Raw genomic sequence first — 16714 nt, 5'->3', positions numbered from 1 at the left:
CTCTCCCTTTGCTCCTGTTGTTATGCACTTCATTCACAGGAGTAATTATGTTGATTTTAATAAATCTTCCTGTATAAATGGGATGTCCATCACCATATTGATGACACAGACCAAGACTGTTCTAAAGGAATATCTTCTACTGAAAGCTGGCATGTGTAATATTTTATCCTGGAGTTATTTAATTATTTAAACTGGAATCCCATTCTATGTGGTCATGAACTCTGTATCCAATAAATGCTTATTTATTAATTGTTTGTATCTATGTATTTGAGAATATATATATATACATATTTCTGTGAATATATAGAAAGGCTACACTACACTTGTGCTAGATGTTATTCCTTCATTAATGGAACACCCACTGATTGTAATGCTGAGAGCTGCATAGCTACACCAAGAAATGGTTGGGGATTGGGGATATTTTAATGTGTTTATAGCCTTGTCAAAGCACTCCAGAACAAGAAATAAATGCATTCAGTTTTTTGGGGGTTTTTACTTTGCAGTCAGTGTTCCTTATTAAATACAGTTCCATCACTGTAATCAAAGAAAAATTAAGTAAGCTTATAAAAGCTTACAGATTTAATGTATCTAAGAATTGCCTCTTTTAATCTTATTGCCTTGTATACTGCCTGGTTTTTAGTGTTGTGCATTGTGTGGATTTACTTCTGTTTCTTCTTTTTTTATTGTCTGCTCTAGATAACAGTCCTGGATGAGACATGGACAGTGTTCCGGCGGTACAGTCGCTTTCGAGAAATGCATAAAACTTTAAAACTGAAGTACCCAGAGGTAGGTTTTGGTAAAAAATTCTTTTGCAGAAAGGAGTGGAGGTAGAGACTGGAAAAAAGGTGTTTTGAAATATGTTTACTCAAAAAGGGTGATGATTTTAGACAGCCAGCATGGCTCCACCAAGGCAATTCCTGCCTGACCAACTGAGCAACCTTCTATGATGGAGTGACTACATCAGTGGACAAGGGAAGAGATTAGAGATGGGTGTCATCTACATTGATCTGTAAGGCCTTTGACATGGTCCCTATAACATCCTTTTCTCTAAATTGGAGAGAGATGGATTTGATGGATGAACTGTTTGGTGGATGAGGAATTGCCTGGATAGTGACATCCAGGGTGTGGTGGTCAATGGCTCAGCATCCTGATGGAGATCAGTGCCAAGTGGTGACCCTCAGGGGCCCATGATGGGGCCGGTGCTGTTAAATACCCTCATTAGTGACACAGCAGGATGAAGCACACTCTCAGCAAGTTTGCAGATCACGAGTCTGAAGGATGGGATGCCAGAGAGGGACCTGGACAAACTCAAGAAGTGTGCCTGTGTAAACCTTGTGACGTTCAAGACGACCAAGTGCAGGGTCCTGCATCTGGGCTGGGGCAGTCCCCTGTGTCAGTACAGGCTGGGGGATGAAGGAACTGAGAGCAACCTTGCCAAAAAGAACTTGGGGCCACCCAAAGCACTGTGGGCAGCAGGGTGAGGGAGGGGATTCTGCCCCTCTGCCCTGATGAGCCTCTACCTGGAGACCTGATAGGCTCTGGGATTCCCAGCACAGGAAGGACATGGATCTATTGGAGTGGATCCAGAGGAGGGCAGCAAAGATGATCAGAGGGATGGAGCACCTCTGCTATGGAGACAGGCTAAGGGAATTGGGATCGTTCAGCCTGGATAAGAGAAGGCTCTGGGTAGGCCTTATAACAGCCTTTCAGTATTTGAATGGAGCTCCTAATAAAAGGTAGGGACAAACTTTGCAGCAGGGCTGTTGCAATAGGACAAGGGGTAATGGTTTTAAACTGAAGAAAGTAGATTCAGAATAGATAGAAGGAAGAAATTTTTTTACAATTTTTTACGATTTTACACTAGCACAAGTTGCCCAGAGCAGTGGTGGATGCCCCATGCCTGGAAGCATTCAGGATCAGGCTGCACTGGACTGAGCAACCTGATCAAGTTGAAGATGTCCCTGATCACTGCAGGGGGCTTGGACTAGGTGGCCTTTAATGGTCCCTTCCAACCCAAACAATTCTGTGATTCTATGATTCCTCTCAGACGTACACTTCCAGTAAGACTGACAAGCCCTTCAGCAGTTTAAAGCTCCAAGACTGCTCGATACAGGCTGGATGTTGCAGTGAAACTGTGACTACAAGTGTTGCCTCTGGCCATTAATTCCCTTTACTGCTGACTGGCGCCGTTCCCTGGAGGTTGCTGTTTTGTTCATTGCAAGGTACTTGCAGTCAGATCATGTCATCCTGACAACTTCTCATTTAAAAGAAGAGCGTTGCTCCACAGATACCCTTTTGTAATAGTGGCTTCCAGGTTTCTGCAAAATGAAAAATTGATCTTTCTGACCACCTTGGAGACTCTGGGCATTCAGGATGAGGAGCTGTGCCTGTCAGAGCTTTAGTTCATTGGAGAGAGCATTTGTAGAATTACACTTCTCAGTTTCCATGTCTAACTTTTAATTATTAACATTTTGCATCCTTTCTACTTGTTCCCTTGGATATTAGAAGAAATAAGTCATTCAAGCAATGCAAGTGATCCTGATTTGAGAGTTAGCACAAGTAAAGGAGACTGGACCATATATTCATGAACAGTATATTAAGTAACATGGATATATCTAAGAAAGAGAGATGTGCAATAGTGTGCAAATTCTTTCTTGGTCTTCATTAACATATGCTTTAAGCTAAAAATGAGTTGAGTATGGAACAATGTTGAGCCTGAGACTTAAGATTATTCCCATTCCAAAACAGTATGAAAACCAGAAATGGAAACTACCGTGCACCAAATATCTAAGGGAATTTTTTTTTTTTTTAAGAAAATAAAAAGAGAGACAGAAAAAAAAAAGAAAATCAGGTCATCTTTTTTGATTGACAGAAGAAAATGTTTTAGGTAAAAATGAGTTTTAAATGGGAAATTGAAATATTCTCTTTCCACAAATGCTTTTAAAAATATTGCTTGTGAACATCAGTATCATATTTTTTATTGGGATGAATTGCCATTTCCTCTTGGATGTTAGAGTTATAGTCTGTCAATGGAAATATCCTAATTGCATCTAACTCCTGAAGAAACAGCCAGGCAGTCATCCAGTTGACATGGAAAAAGGCCATCTGAATCCCTCTGCAGACTGATTTTCCCCATTTAGTAAAGTGTGTTTGAGTGGTCTTCTTCAGAGTCTGTTATCAGCCCTGACAATACATTGAGGAACAATTGAATTTGGCTTTTAAAGTTGTGTCAGAGGGAGATCAGATTCTTTCTTGTGTGTAGTAATTGGATTCAGGAGGAATCTGATGTTCTTAAAGCCACTATTAAAATGTCCTGTGTGCTGCAGCGTATCAATGTCACCTTTTTGAACCAAGCATTTGTGATTGACAGGGGGTTTTTTTGGTGTTACAGGAGGGAGCGCTTGGGGGTTTTTTAGTATTTGTTTATTTCCTTTGAAGAACCATGAGAATGTGAATGGTATTATTAGGTCAAAATGAAGTCCATAATCCAAGAGTTTACAACTGAGAAAATAATCCCAGCCTAGAGCACAGGTACATAGTCTTCCTCATCTTAGAGTCTTCCCAACTGAAGTTGGTTTTGTTGTCATTAATAGTGCATAGTTAATATTTTTCCTGTAGATTTTATCTATATATATTCCATTCTCTCTCTTCTACTCACTTTACAGCGAGCAATTATCTTATAGAGACAATTTTTGCTGCCTTTTTTTTTTTTTTTTTTTTTTTTTTTTTTTTTTTTTTTTTTTTTTTTTTTTTTTTTTTTTTTTTTTTTTTTTTTTTTTTTTTTTTTTTTTTTTTTTTTTTTTTTTTTTTTTTTTTTTTTTTTTTTTTTTTTTTTTTTTTTTTTTTTTTTTTTTTAAGGTTTTTCTCTCTGTTTGTCTTCTTGCTTGCAAGGTCAGTACATTCACTAGTTTAATGTACCAGTTTGTTCCTTACTGATACTTCTGTATTGCAGTTAAGTCTTTATCTTAGGTAAAGTTCCTGAGGTTCACATGTAGTACATTAAAGGAATTATTTTTTTAGTTATGCTGATGAATCAGTGTTATGTCCATTCCTGCTTTGAGACATAGGGCACCATAAGGGAATGGCAGGTTTGTGGGCAGAAGAAGACTAGATAATCTTAGGTGTGTTTCCTCTACTCATCAGCATTTCTCCAAACTACTCTGTCCTTTTTTATCAGAGGGGAAGAGCATGTTGTGATGGATGAAACATATAATATTGTGTCCTGCAGTAAAAATCTGGCATTTATTTTCTTTGAAGGAATTTCATTAACAATATTACATATGTGAATGATCAATGGCTTTCCATATTTTTACCTTTATTTAAAATAGCTTTAATTTATGGTAATTTTGGATTAGTTTTGCCGTGTGAGTAGGAGTTCAGTTTGTTTGGTAAATTGAAACTCATCTGTCTGCTTCTGCTCATCTGTCATTGACCTAATTTGGGATTCATCATGATGCTAAAAAGTATTTTAATACCAAACTTGGCAGAGTTGTGTCTTTACTTAACTGTGTATTATTCCAAAGAAACTTGATCCATAAAAGGATGTTATCAGAGTCCATCAGAGTTGAGTTTTATTTTGCACAGTTCACCTTCCCACTCTAAATTAATATTTATAATGAACAGCAAAAATACTGTGGACGTGTTTAATGTATGAGTGTCCTGCTTTTAGAAGTGAACTTTACAGCTCATTAGTTGCTCAGCTCTGAGTTACTACATCAGTATTTTAATAATTTGCTGATCTTGCATTTCATGTTGCTGCCACTGAATTCCCAAAGGGATGTATTGGCAAACTGATTTATTAAGAAGTTTTTTAAAAAAAAAAAGTATCTCTTTCAAAAGCAGAAACTATCTTTCAGTCTTACAACAGCCCGTATATATTATATACCTGTGCAATTCTTCTAATGTAATTAAGGGGCTGCTGACAACTGCATATCTAACTAAAATGTGTCATATGCAAATTTTGAAAGGCTGAAGAAGCTGCAGAGGGGTGAGATTGTGCCAGCAGCAGATAAGTATCAAGCATTTAACAGTGCCTTGGTTTCTTTTAGGTCTGCATGATTGTCATTTGGCCAACTTCAGCTTTCTTGCACTGCTAAATTGTTAATACCATTTTATTATTTTTGGAATTTTAATTAAGACCATACTTGGCTTTCATATGCAGTAGTCTCTCTAATGAATGTACTTTTTGTTTGTTTTCAGTTAGAAATGGAAGAAAATGGGCTCTTTAAAATAGAGAAGTAAGAACTTCTACACTAAAATTCTCCGCTTTTCCCCTCCTCCTTCATCTTTTCTTATGGTTTTTCTTAATGGTTTGGAAATACTACCAGAGTGGTGGTTTCTGCAGAAAACCTTCCCTTCCTGGTCCACATCCTGCTGTGAGAGAAAACTCACTCTCCTAACACTTTCTTGTCTCTTCCTCCTTTCAAAGAGCAGAGAAACAGGTCCTATTTGTCTTTCGCTACCAAAATCCAAAGTTTAGGAAGTCTCTTCTTCATGTGGGAGCCCTTAATTCCCACTTGTATCTGGCTATCTAAGCCAGCTGTTGTGGGCCTTTCACTGTAGGCTCTGCTTACGGAGTTTCCTGTCAATCTTCTTGAAATCTCTTTCCATGTGCTTAAACATCTCTACATGGTGTTAAGGAAAGCACCTACTGTTGAGGCATTTTTATTACTAATAGTGCTTCTTGACTTAAGATATTAGAAAATCCCTGGAGAGCTGCCAAGGAGAATCTAAAAGGCATATTTGCAGTTATAGATTAATTCATGGAGATAAGAACATATGTGTGTAGAATTCTGCAGGAGTGCCAAAGCTATTGACTTTTAGCTTATTTAACAGAATGTAATAATTTGTCTATCTGTATCTGATGTATGGAGGTCTGTATATAAGTCTGTGTTTGTGTCTTTCACAGCCTAAGGCACAAAAGGACTGTTTATAATTTTCAAAGAATTTTGGGTCGTAACCGAGCCAGCTTCTGCTTCCACTGGTCTGGTTTTTGTCATCTCACATCACTGAATGGATGCATAATATCCATATCTGAAGCTGCAGGAATGTCTATGGAAGCCTGGGCAGTCAAGCTGAAGTTACCTTGTGATCTGCCTCTGTCCCCACCTGCTATTCCCACCAGGGAAAAGACTGTGCAGGGTATATTGCAGGAACACATGAATATCATGACTCTTGCTGGGCAGGATTAGCGGCTGTTGCTTGGGTGACAGGGTTCTTCAAGTACGTATTAGACAGTAAATACTGTATTTTATAACTGTTAGGAAAAATGCTGTCCAGTTTTCTTTTTTTTTTTGGTGTAGTGTTATGGAGAAAAGGCTATGACAGTTACAATTCTCAGATATATATATATATATATATAACATATATATATATTATAGATATATTTTTTCATGTCTGAAGAGAATATCCTCTGCCTATCAGAGGTCTGTTTGACAGGGGATCATTCTGTTGAAGTGAACTTGAGGCTTTTATCAGCTGGAGGGACTAACAGGCTGCTCTTTGCTTTGCATACCTGTAAGAATTGCATGAAACTAAAAGAGCAGAAAATATGTCTCCATTTTTTCAGAAATAGCAAATGAATGTTTTGAAAATATATTGAAATCAAAACATTTGTTGCAAGCTTATGTTAAAAATATTCTGAAATATTTTGAAATATTTCAGATTTTTCAAAACTCAAAAGTCTGTCTGTTTTTTATTTGAAGTATTTTTTCATCTCATTAAGAAAAGACCAGAAATGTTTGCTATCTCAGTGAAGCCAGTTCCTGTTTCATCCATCCGTACTGCCTGCAACCACCCAACACATAATGTGTATGTTTGCTACTAAAATAGAGAAGACACCAGTTTTTTAATCCTTTCTTAAAGTTTGTTGGTTTGGGGTTTTTTTTAGACTTTTTTTATTACTACTTATTGTTTAGGAGTAATTAATCTGTAATGATGAAATTGCATGAACTATTCATGGAACCACCACTGGCTGATCTCACTGTCCTTTTTTTTGCCTCCACATCTTTTGGGTGACTGCCAGGGAAGGATCTCAGTTTCCTTTCTAAGTGGTCCATACATCTGGTGCTCCTGATAAGTAATAAGTGGAAGAAATCTTCAACACAAAGTGCTGGCTCAGTTAATGATGAGGGGATGAATTGGAGGTGAATTCTGGGTTCTGGAAGACATTCTCTCCAGGATCACTGACAGAGAAGTACAATTTTTGACTAAATTTCAGGACATGGTTGGTGGGGGTTGGGGATATCTAATATTTTCCCCCTCCCTGATAGTCTCAAGGATAATTAGGCAATTTTTGTATATTTGTGTAATTATTAAATTACTTTTTAAAGTCTTACCAGAGATGCAGAGTTCTGTCTCCCAAGGAACAATACAAACAAATTGAACCAGGAGCAGAGCAGTGAAGAGCAGCCTTGTGCAGAGCACTTGGGGCAGTGTTTGGGCTGGGATTGGAATAGTGGCTTTGTGACTGCCCCCATTCTGGTTTGTAACTCTGCAGCTGTAGAGTTTCATTAAATGTAAAATTTATGTTAATCCCCTGGGAATACTTTGAAAGAAAAAAGGATAAGGAAGCAATAACTTTGAGGTACTTGCCTTGCAGGGCTGGCGAGCCAGTTGCCATGTAAGTAGTGAGCTCCTGGAGCTTAGGGCTAATTTGGCAGCAGAAGTCAGAAGCTTGCTGCATCAGAGCTGACCTGAAGCTCTGCTGGTTTTACCATTGGATTTTCTCATTTGCTGGTATTAGTAAGTGTATATTTAATTAGTATGTAAGATTTAGGTAGTATGCTCACATTCAATGCAAAGTTCTGGACATTCTAGTGTTCAATTGTAAGTAGCATAGAGTACTATTACTATAAGTAACTAAATGTCTGTAAGATGATATTTTAAATTACTTTGTTCTGAAATCTGCAGTGCTTATGCCAAAGCCTTGATCCTGTGGTGGCTGAAGCCACAGTCTGTTCACAAATTCATTTCTTGTTGACATTGATGTTTAGAAACCCTTGTGACCAAGAAGCAGTTTAAAATAATGGGTTACATGCACTAAAGAGAGCAGGTTGTAGCATGTAGTAATGAAAATGATGATACAAATCTTGCTACAGAGACTATCTTATTATTTTAGAAAGTTTAGATTTGTTTGTATATGGATTCTCAATTCAGATTATTTCGTGAAACCCTGTGACCCTTATATTGTCTATAACAACACTTTAAGATTTGTTTCTTTGCTTGAAAATTTGATCCAGTGAAGAAATAAAATTGTTGATGTGTTCTGGCTGAACTGGAATGGTGTTTCTGGATATCTGGATATGAACTAGGAACTTTGGATTTTTTTTTTTTTTCCAAATAAGCCTATGTACTATAGTTTTGTTTCAATACAGTGGAAAAACAGTAGGAGTAAAAAATTTAATATGCCAACCGTAGGACAAACACCAAGAATCTATAAACAGTGTGAAAGCCTTTTTTTTTTTTTTTTCCTGGAAACTGTATATTGAGGCACAGATGAAAAGGAAAGTTATTTGCAACATTGATGTGCTTGTAAATAGCAAATGCCATGATGTGTATTAAAATACCTCTGGCAGAATTATAAGTATATATAAAAGTGTTTAGAAAATAGTTTTTGAAATATGAATCCTAAATTAATCTTAATTTTTACTTCCTAGCCTGGGACTTTACTAGCTAGGTAATGTGTCTTTCCATAAATATTGAAAGAAAAATAAAGTAGTAAGTTTGAGAACACCTCTCTGTGTATAAACCCTATAATACCATTATACAAGCATGTGATTATAGCCTTCAGCTTTATTCAGTACAAATTACAGTAATTATGGTATAGTTAATTTTAACATTCATATTCTTGTCACCTGTAACAGCCAGGAAATGCATACACAGGAAGCATATTTTGTCACATACACGTTTCCAGCTCCTGTTCCTAATTATATTATGTTCAGAGCATTCCTAAAGCCTGCAGGTTTATATATGTAGAAGTTCCAGATCCGCTCTAGTTTGCCACAGATGGGATTTAAGTGGTAGATCCTTAAATGCTTCATCTGGCCTTTCTTTCTGCAACATGAGACTGCTGAAATTTTTAAAAGGAGTTCTAGGATTTTTTTTCAGTCTACAGCTGAAGATGCGAATTTGTTCCCTAAGTAAAGTGGAAAACATCACTGCTAACCATATCACGTAGTTCAGTGAAAGTTTGATTACAGGGAGATGTATGTATTCCACGTGCTCCCTCTGAATTTGTAGTTGCTAACCAGGGCTGGAGCATCTGAGACCCAGCAAACCCCTCCAGTGCATTTGCTTCCAGCACGATACACAATTCCAGATCTATTTCTAGTGGGAAAATTAATTCAGTGTGTGAATTGCTTGTCACAAAACTGACTCTGAATATGCAAGATCCTTGGGAAAGCCTGGCTTTGGGATTAATTTGTGATTGTTGTTGCTTTGGGTGCTAGATTTGTGCTTGGTAAAGGCAATTCGGCAGAAATACGGCTTTTCTCTATCTCTCCTCCTTTCCTTTCCTCCCCCCTGGATTTTGGTTGTTGATTGGACCTGGTCTCTTTTGGTCTGTCCTAAGCAGGTAATTAAACCTGTGAGTTTCCAAACGGTTCCCTGGGAGAATACCAGTAGCTTTATAGGTCTTCTGATAGATTTAGGATGAGACAAGATTAACCAGCAGGCAAGCATCAAATGCCAGGCTTCACTGCTTGTGCTGTGCAAAAGTCTTGTGTATTAGTGACATAGAAATTGAAAAAATGGAAGTGTTTGGAGAGGGGTGAATCCTCCTTCTCATTATTTACAAACCATTTGACAGAATAATTGCTTTGATTATTGGATAATCTGATGTTCAAGGCTCTGCTCAATTATCTAGTGAATTTGCATGATATCAAAACGTTCATGTTGTTTTATCAGTAAAACAGTTTCAGATGGATAACCTCTATCCATCTGAGACAGGAAAATACCTCTGAGTAGAACAATTCCTAGACAAAGTAGCTGGAGGTTTAGGTATGCTCAGTCATTTCTTAGCTCCTCCTGCCTGCCTGTCATCTTGGGGGAATGCCTTAGGCTACAACCCTGTATCTCTATTTTTTTCCCTCTTAGTGAAAAGCAGAGGGGATGATTGGAGCTCTTACTGTTTCTTTTTTTAATGATTGCCTTCCTTCAGAGGACTTTGACACGTGTTCCATTAATCATTAGCTGTTATTGGCAGTCTTGCTGTCTTCCAAGGGTTTTGTGAAGAACAGCTTGTTCTTACTGTGTTGGTCAGGAATATGCTGCTAGACTAAGTAGGCTTGACAGGTAAAATCCTTTTATTTCAGGGGATTTCAGATATGGTGACCCAGCTCTCACTCTAGTTTTTGTGAAAATGCCCAAGTTAATTTGGAAGAAATACCTTAGATGGTATTAAAAACTGTCTGGCTCCAACTGTGCTGCTGCCTGTTGTGTTTTTTCCTTGCACATTTAGATTTTATTACTGACACAACTGCATATGTGAATGTACGCATGGCAGGGGGTTGGAACAAGATGATCTTTAAAGTCCCTTCCAACCGAACCCATTCTGAGATTCTAAAACTAACCTTATGGTTAGCAATTTTACAATCTACAAGAGATACTTTTTGTCTAAGGGTCTTTTATAAAAATTAGTATATCATGTTCCAGCTAATGATATTTCAGACCCGGTATGGTGAAAATAGTATTGGATTTCTTAATGAAAAATAACTTGGCTTTAGAAGAAAGAAAGAAAACACATTTCTCAGGCCTGTGCAGCTGATAGTAAAGTTTCTAAATGAGTTTCTGAAAGCAGGTTTGTATTTACAATGTGATGATCTTATAAGGCTTTCAGGATGTTTTCTTGACTGCTGTAATGTAAATATATTTAAAAAAAAATGTGGGAAGGTCTTTTACCATCTCTCTCTGCGACACACAATGTACAGAAGGCTCCATCTTACAAGAGAGAATTGTCTATCCCTCTAAAGAGCCTAAAGCAAGAAAGCCCAAGCCATAAAATTTATTAGACATTCCTGCATGACAAAAATCAATAAAATACAATCTCTTGTGGTTTAATATCAAAATAAACATGAAGCAGTGGCTCTCAGCAAAAATATTGAGCTGCAGGTATAGAATTGAAGGTGTCAAGAAAAGACTGAAAGCAGAGGATGTTGTCCAGTTTACTCTAGGACATATTTCAGAACCAAAACCAGGAATAATAGTCTGGCCACGTCTGAAAAACAAAATTCAATATGGGAATGCTGATGTGAGTGAGGGTGAGGTGAAAAAGCACACTTCTCATGATTACCAAACTTTGGGACACTATGTTAAAATATTCAATTGATTCATGGTTGTCTATAAGTGGTTAAAATGATGTGAATAATAAAAAGAATTAAAGGCACAGACTTTTGTTTGGCCGATTTCTTCTCTATTGAATTTATTATATTTTTTATCCTACTTAGCTCTAGGTACTGCTGGGTATTAATGATGCTTTACTGATTTGTATTGTGCAGTGCTGTCAGCAGTGCAGGCTCTCTGAGGCTGTTTGAGTGTGCACTCTGTATTTTCCATGAAATACTTTGAAATTCTTTCAGACTGCTTCTGAACACTGCATGTCCTAGTCTTATTATGTCCTTTATGGGAAAAATTGCAGCAGAGCTTTAGCAGTGTTTTGAATCCTTAAATTACTCACTGTACATTCAAATCTAACTCCGAATTTATTTTTATTTTTAAATTGGGGAATAAATAGGGATACCTTTGTTTTAAGTTCGGTGCTAACTTTTGTTAGTACCAGTATTGTAAAGTAATTGCAAATTACTGTTTTGCAGGGTTTTATTTACATAGGTAGAGTAGCATAATTTCCATTCTGATTGTACCTGAAGGCTCTTATGTGCTATAATTCATTGTAAAGATGCCATAAAAAAGTAATAAAAAATTAATGTGGTCTTTTAGCTTTCCTTTGCTTTCCTGGGTTACTAAAACTTGTGTAGGTGGAGCAGCATCACTTGTACACAGACTCAGTGAAGTAGTGCTCGCTGGGGACAAACATTATAGCCTTCTAGAAAGCATCTGATAGATGGGAATTGTGAAATTACTGACATATAATCCAAACCCTAATACTTGCAACAGTTAAACGCATCCCTGTTCTCTCCCCTGCCATAGGTAATGAGCTTGACTTCAATACCATGGAATTTTCTTGGACTGTGTCTCCAAGCTTTTTCTGTGTATGTGGTGTACACATAAGGTCTTGCTTTTGAAGCATTTATCTTCAGATGCTCGATCAAGAAATTTTATGGAAAAACAGGATTTTATTGGAAAAAAAAATAAAATATTCTCATCCAGCACCCTGACTCTGGGACCTCAAGAGCAGTACTAAATAGGGTGTTGCTCCTGGAACTGACAGTAACAGTGATATTTCTGTCTCCATAGTTGCTTTTTCTACCCTAAACATTCAAAATCCTTTGCCAAGCAAGCTCCTGAAAATACATCTTTGAAGTTTATTACATTTAATTAGTTATCTGTCATTTTAAGCTTTACCTGCTGACAACAGTAATAGTGGAAGGAAAATCCCAGATTTGTATAAAGCTTACAGATAGTTTTTAATTCTGTGATAAAGCAGCTAGTTCTAAAGTCTGTAAGACTAGACATAAGTGAAAATTTATATATCACCTATGTGACTATCAATTACTGTTGGAGGGGGGGACTAAGCAGTTCTTTTTAATCTTCCCATTTGTGTACTTGCACTGCCTTTTCTCTGGTTTTATCATTTTAAATGACACAGAAGGCTACCTAAGTTCCTGTAATCAGTCCAGTTTGTTGTGAGAGTGACCACTTTACACCTCATAACAAATCACACTTAGAGGCGTGCTGCATGTTTGTTTGCAGGTGTATTTCTCTGTGACAGCTGTTCTTTAAGACCCTGAGATGTGCCATTAATTTTGAGTAGTCAGAAAGGCATCCGTCTAGTCAGCAGTAGAAATTATTGCTGCTCCTTGATGAGTTTTCATTATTAGCATTTCTCAAAGGCAAGGGTGACTGAAATTTATGGCGTCAGTCGGCCACACGAGACGGGGATGTTTCATAAACGCTGCCAGATGTCACTGAGATGAGCTCATGTGCAACAAGCAAATCTTTTTTGGGAAGAGCTGTTAAAACTGCTGTGGTGAATCCTCTTCTCTGAAGTGTTTCTGTTACTTAAGTCAAATGATATTGTGACTTCTCAGGTGCAGTCAAAGTGGCCCCATGGCCACCGTGGGGCAAGGCAGCCACAGCGAAGGTACTGGTTGATACATGACCCACTTGTGCTGTTCCAGGGACTGCCATGACCTTGCTGGAAATCCCAGCAGGAAGGCAATGAATCAAATCCCAAATCATTTTTGAGAGGAAAATAAACCCTGCAGAGAGCTCCAGAAAATCACTTCTTTTTACCTTCTTTTTGAGAAATGGGGTTTGAGTCGCACCTTGATGAAGATTGATTAATGTGTTGAGCTTTGAAGGCACGACCTTGCAAACCCAGCAGTTGTTATCATTTCTTTAAAGAACTATCCAAGCACCGTGACCTGAGACTGCATGAAAAAAAAAAAAATTAAAAAATGTTTAGTTGACAAAATCATGACCTAAAAATGTGGAGAGTATGTGTTAAACTTGTCCACAGGCTCTCTAGGTCAGCACATACCCTTGTCTTAGACCATGGTCTGCCATGTGATACGGATATTTTTCCACAAGAGAATTCTGTCTTGGGGCAAGAGATAGATGAACAAGAGAGCAAAATCAAGATTGCAAGGACATGGTATGTTGAAATTTTTTCATTTTTTTTTCCCCAAACACATCTACAACTCATATTTAATTATTTTTATTTGGTTGTGACTGGTTTACCTCAGAGGTAATTCTATCCTTTAATTGGTCTATGCTGTTTCTGCACCATCTTATTCTGCCTTTCTACAGCCAGAATAGGAAACTTAAAATATTTTCTTTGCCATTTGGGCCAATTTATGTCTCTCTTGGCTGATAATCCTGGAGCTATGCAGGTAGCAATTTATATGTAGAAAGACACCTTGGCTATATTAGTTTCTGATTTTTATAAAAGCGATGAAAATCCCCAAAGTGCATAATTTTATAGAAATGTGCAAGGTTTGCATGAATTTTGTTACATCCTATGGCTCATTTTTATAGTTATTCTGTATTTAAATGCTATTGCACTGCTTATAATGGAAAAAACAATGAAGTAATTTGTCAAATATTATATTGACCGTTGGTTTATGGCTCTATTTTGTTATGCTATTATTCTGAGTAACCTAGAATTTGCTTTGAGGAAAAGCAAAACACTCCTGTAATGCAAGGTAACTTTTTTGGCTGAAGTTAATGTGATTTTTCTCAATAGCAGGAGGCAGACTAAATGGACTTAAAATGACACAATAAACCCTGGCTTCCACATCTCACCATAGTTGCAAAAATGCAGGTTAAGTCTAGGTCAGACCTAATCTTGCTAGTTTAAAGGAGGAACTTGGATATGAGAACTCTCAAACCTTTTTGATAATTACAGGTGATTGTTTAATGGGCAGGTGGGCACCATTCAAATTCAGTGAGAAATCTCTGGTGTCTAATCCTATTTAGTCATTTTGCATAATCAGAAGGAGGTTTCAGGGTGGTTCAGAGGAGGTCAATTTCTTCTTTGGTGCTCTTTGTCCCTCCTCAGAGACAGATGAGTGAGATGTTCTTTGGAGAAACAATTATGCCTGTCTAAGGAAGAGAACTGGCAAAAGATCGTGTAAGTTCAAAGAGAATTACCAAAAATAGAGACAGCAGAGCTGTGAGAGCTTGTGCATCCTGAGAAGATGCTCATTTATTGGTGAATACAGAGATGATGGTGTGTGGAGGTTAGACACAGCATCCTGACTTTGAGGGGACTCCCAACAGAGCTGTATATATTTATTTATGGTAGGAAATGTAAGTTCTTCTTGGCATGTCTTAGTGCCCATATTGCAGGGGAATTATATAGACAAGGTACCTATTTCTATATGGATGATGTTCCAGAGAGATAAGTAGGAAAAAGCAAGGAACTGTAGCCAGTCTGTGTAGAGGGGGGAAGTGGCAGAATTGCTTTCCTGGCAGGTCAACCCTAGAAAGGTCTCCAATGCACTCTGGCCTCAATGGGATGTGTTCTGGAGGGGGGATAAAGAAGACCTGGCTCACTGGTCTGCTGGCACAAGGGGCCAGCCAAAAAGCTACATGCAAATCAGGAGTTGCCTCTGCCAGCCAGAAATGCAAAGGTTAAACCAGTTCTGTGGTCAGGTAACCCTTTGGCACAGAGCAAAAAGGATGGATAGCAGGAAGAAAGAGTATTCTTATGTACAAAGGGCTGTGCCATAAAGGGACTGGAAACCAAGTTGTGGTGGAATTTGTGTTCAGGAAATACCAGGGCAATAAACAAACAACAAAACCAAACCCCCCAAAAATTCCAGTCCATCACTGCAATATGGTCTCTCTTGCATTTGCTGACCAATTTGTTTAGGATTTTGTCAGGGTAGACTCCCCCAAGGAAGGAGAGAGATGCTCATTCCCCTGTGCGTGTTTGAGTGAGATCTGCGCAGTGGTGGCTGTTGTAGCAGCAAGGAGAGATGACAGCAGAAAGCTGTAAGCCTGCAGCTCTGATGGAGGAACTGAGAGAAAGCAGGGATGAGCCTTGAGCAGCTCCTCAGGTCTCGGAAACACTGCAGAGATCTTGGGAGCAGAGTCTGCTTCCCTCAAAGACAGAGAAGGGCTGACAGTGTCAGGCTGGTATCAGGCACCCCTCTGCAGGGATCCTGAGCGTAGGAGGAAGGTTGTTTACATCCTTTTTCCCGTTCTGTTTCCTGGTCACTTGAGTTTTCCTTGGTTTAGGAGTTTAATTATCCTTGTTTGTTTGTTGTAATAAATTGTGACTTTTGTTGCTGCTTAAAAGCTGTTCAGCCTTCTGCAGGGAGCTCACTCCATTAGAAGGCTGACATGGGTCCACCTCAGAGCTTTGGCTGATCCTTGGTTGCTTGGATATGCTGCCTCTGAGAATACCAAATCCCTTTCCCCTTCTGGCAGATAGCAGGGAGGAAGGATGGCAAATGGCCCAGTGGAGTAAGATAAAGAATTAGGTAGGTCATGCAGGAATGGGGGGAAGCAAAGCATTAAAATAGAGGCAAGGAGGAAAGCCAGAAAGTGGGGGAAGAACATGAAGAGATGGGAAAAGTAAAGAGAAAATATTAGAAATGGAAGAGGAAAAGTAGGTGACAAACTGAATATCCAGAAAATAATCCCCTGGATATTCCCTGTCCTTGATTAGTTGATAATGAAAAATACCGGCTTTAATCTTTCTGTCTTCTGAGGGCATCTCTTACCTATAGCATACATTTTGGGGGAGCAGGTGGTGGAGGACTATGTTACTATTTTTTTTTAAAGGAGGATAAGTTTAGAGCTTTCCTCACTCAGCTTTAAATAGTTCGAGCTATATCAGCTGAAAATAGGTGTTTTTATAAGTTATTTTGTTGGTTTATTTTTTAGTGGATAGTAGTTCAAATGACTTATCTTTGATTTCGGTCTTTTTTTTTTTTTTCAGAATTTGTAAAGTGGCCTTTATTCATTAAGTGTTAATTTTTTACCTTTGCCTAATGCTCTCCAATGAAATTCTGTAGAAAAGGTGATTTATTTCAGCCAAAATACAAATAAAAATATTGAAGTTAGGATTTTTTTTTTCCCCCCTTGT

General features: G+C 38.1%; 1 protein-coding gene across 3 annotated transcripts in view; it reads left to right on the top strand.

Moving 5' to 3' along the window:
* KIF16B (kinesin family member 16B) overlaps positions 1-16714 on the top strand; it is a 132584-nt gene that overhangs the window by 94235 nt on the left and 21635 nt on the right. For all 3 annotated transcript variants that reach the window (XM_027886509.1, XM_027886510.1, XM_027886508.1), the window contains one exon: positions 697-786. In XM_027886509.1, the coding sequence (XP_027742310.1) occupies positions 697-786 (90 nt within the window). The remainder of the gene's footprint in view (positions 1-696; positions 787-16714) is intronic.

The sequence above is a fragment of the Empidonax traillii genome, unplaced genomic scaffold (assembly GCF_003031625.1).
Source record: "Empidonax traillii isolate 1590-97213 ecotype Southwest subspecies unplaced genomic scaffold, ASM303162v1 scaffold188:size807701, whole genome shotgun sequence".
NCBI lineage: Eukaryota > Metazoa > Chordata > Aves > Passeriformes > Tyrannidae > Empidonax > Empidonax traillii.
This window is presented reverse-complemented; position numbering and strand designations above follow the sequence as displayed.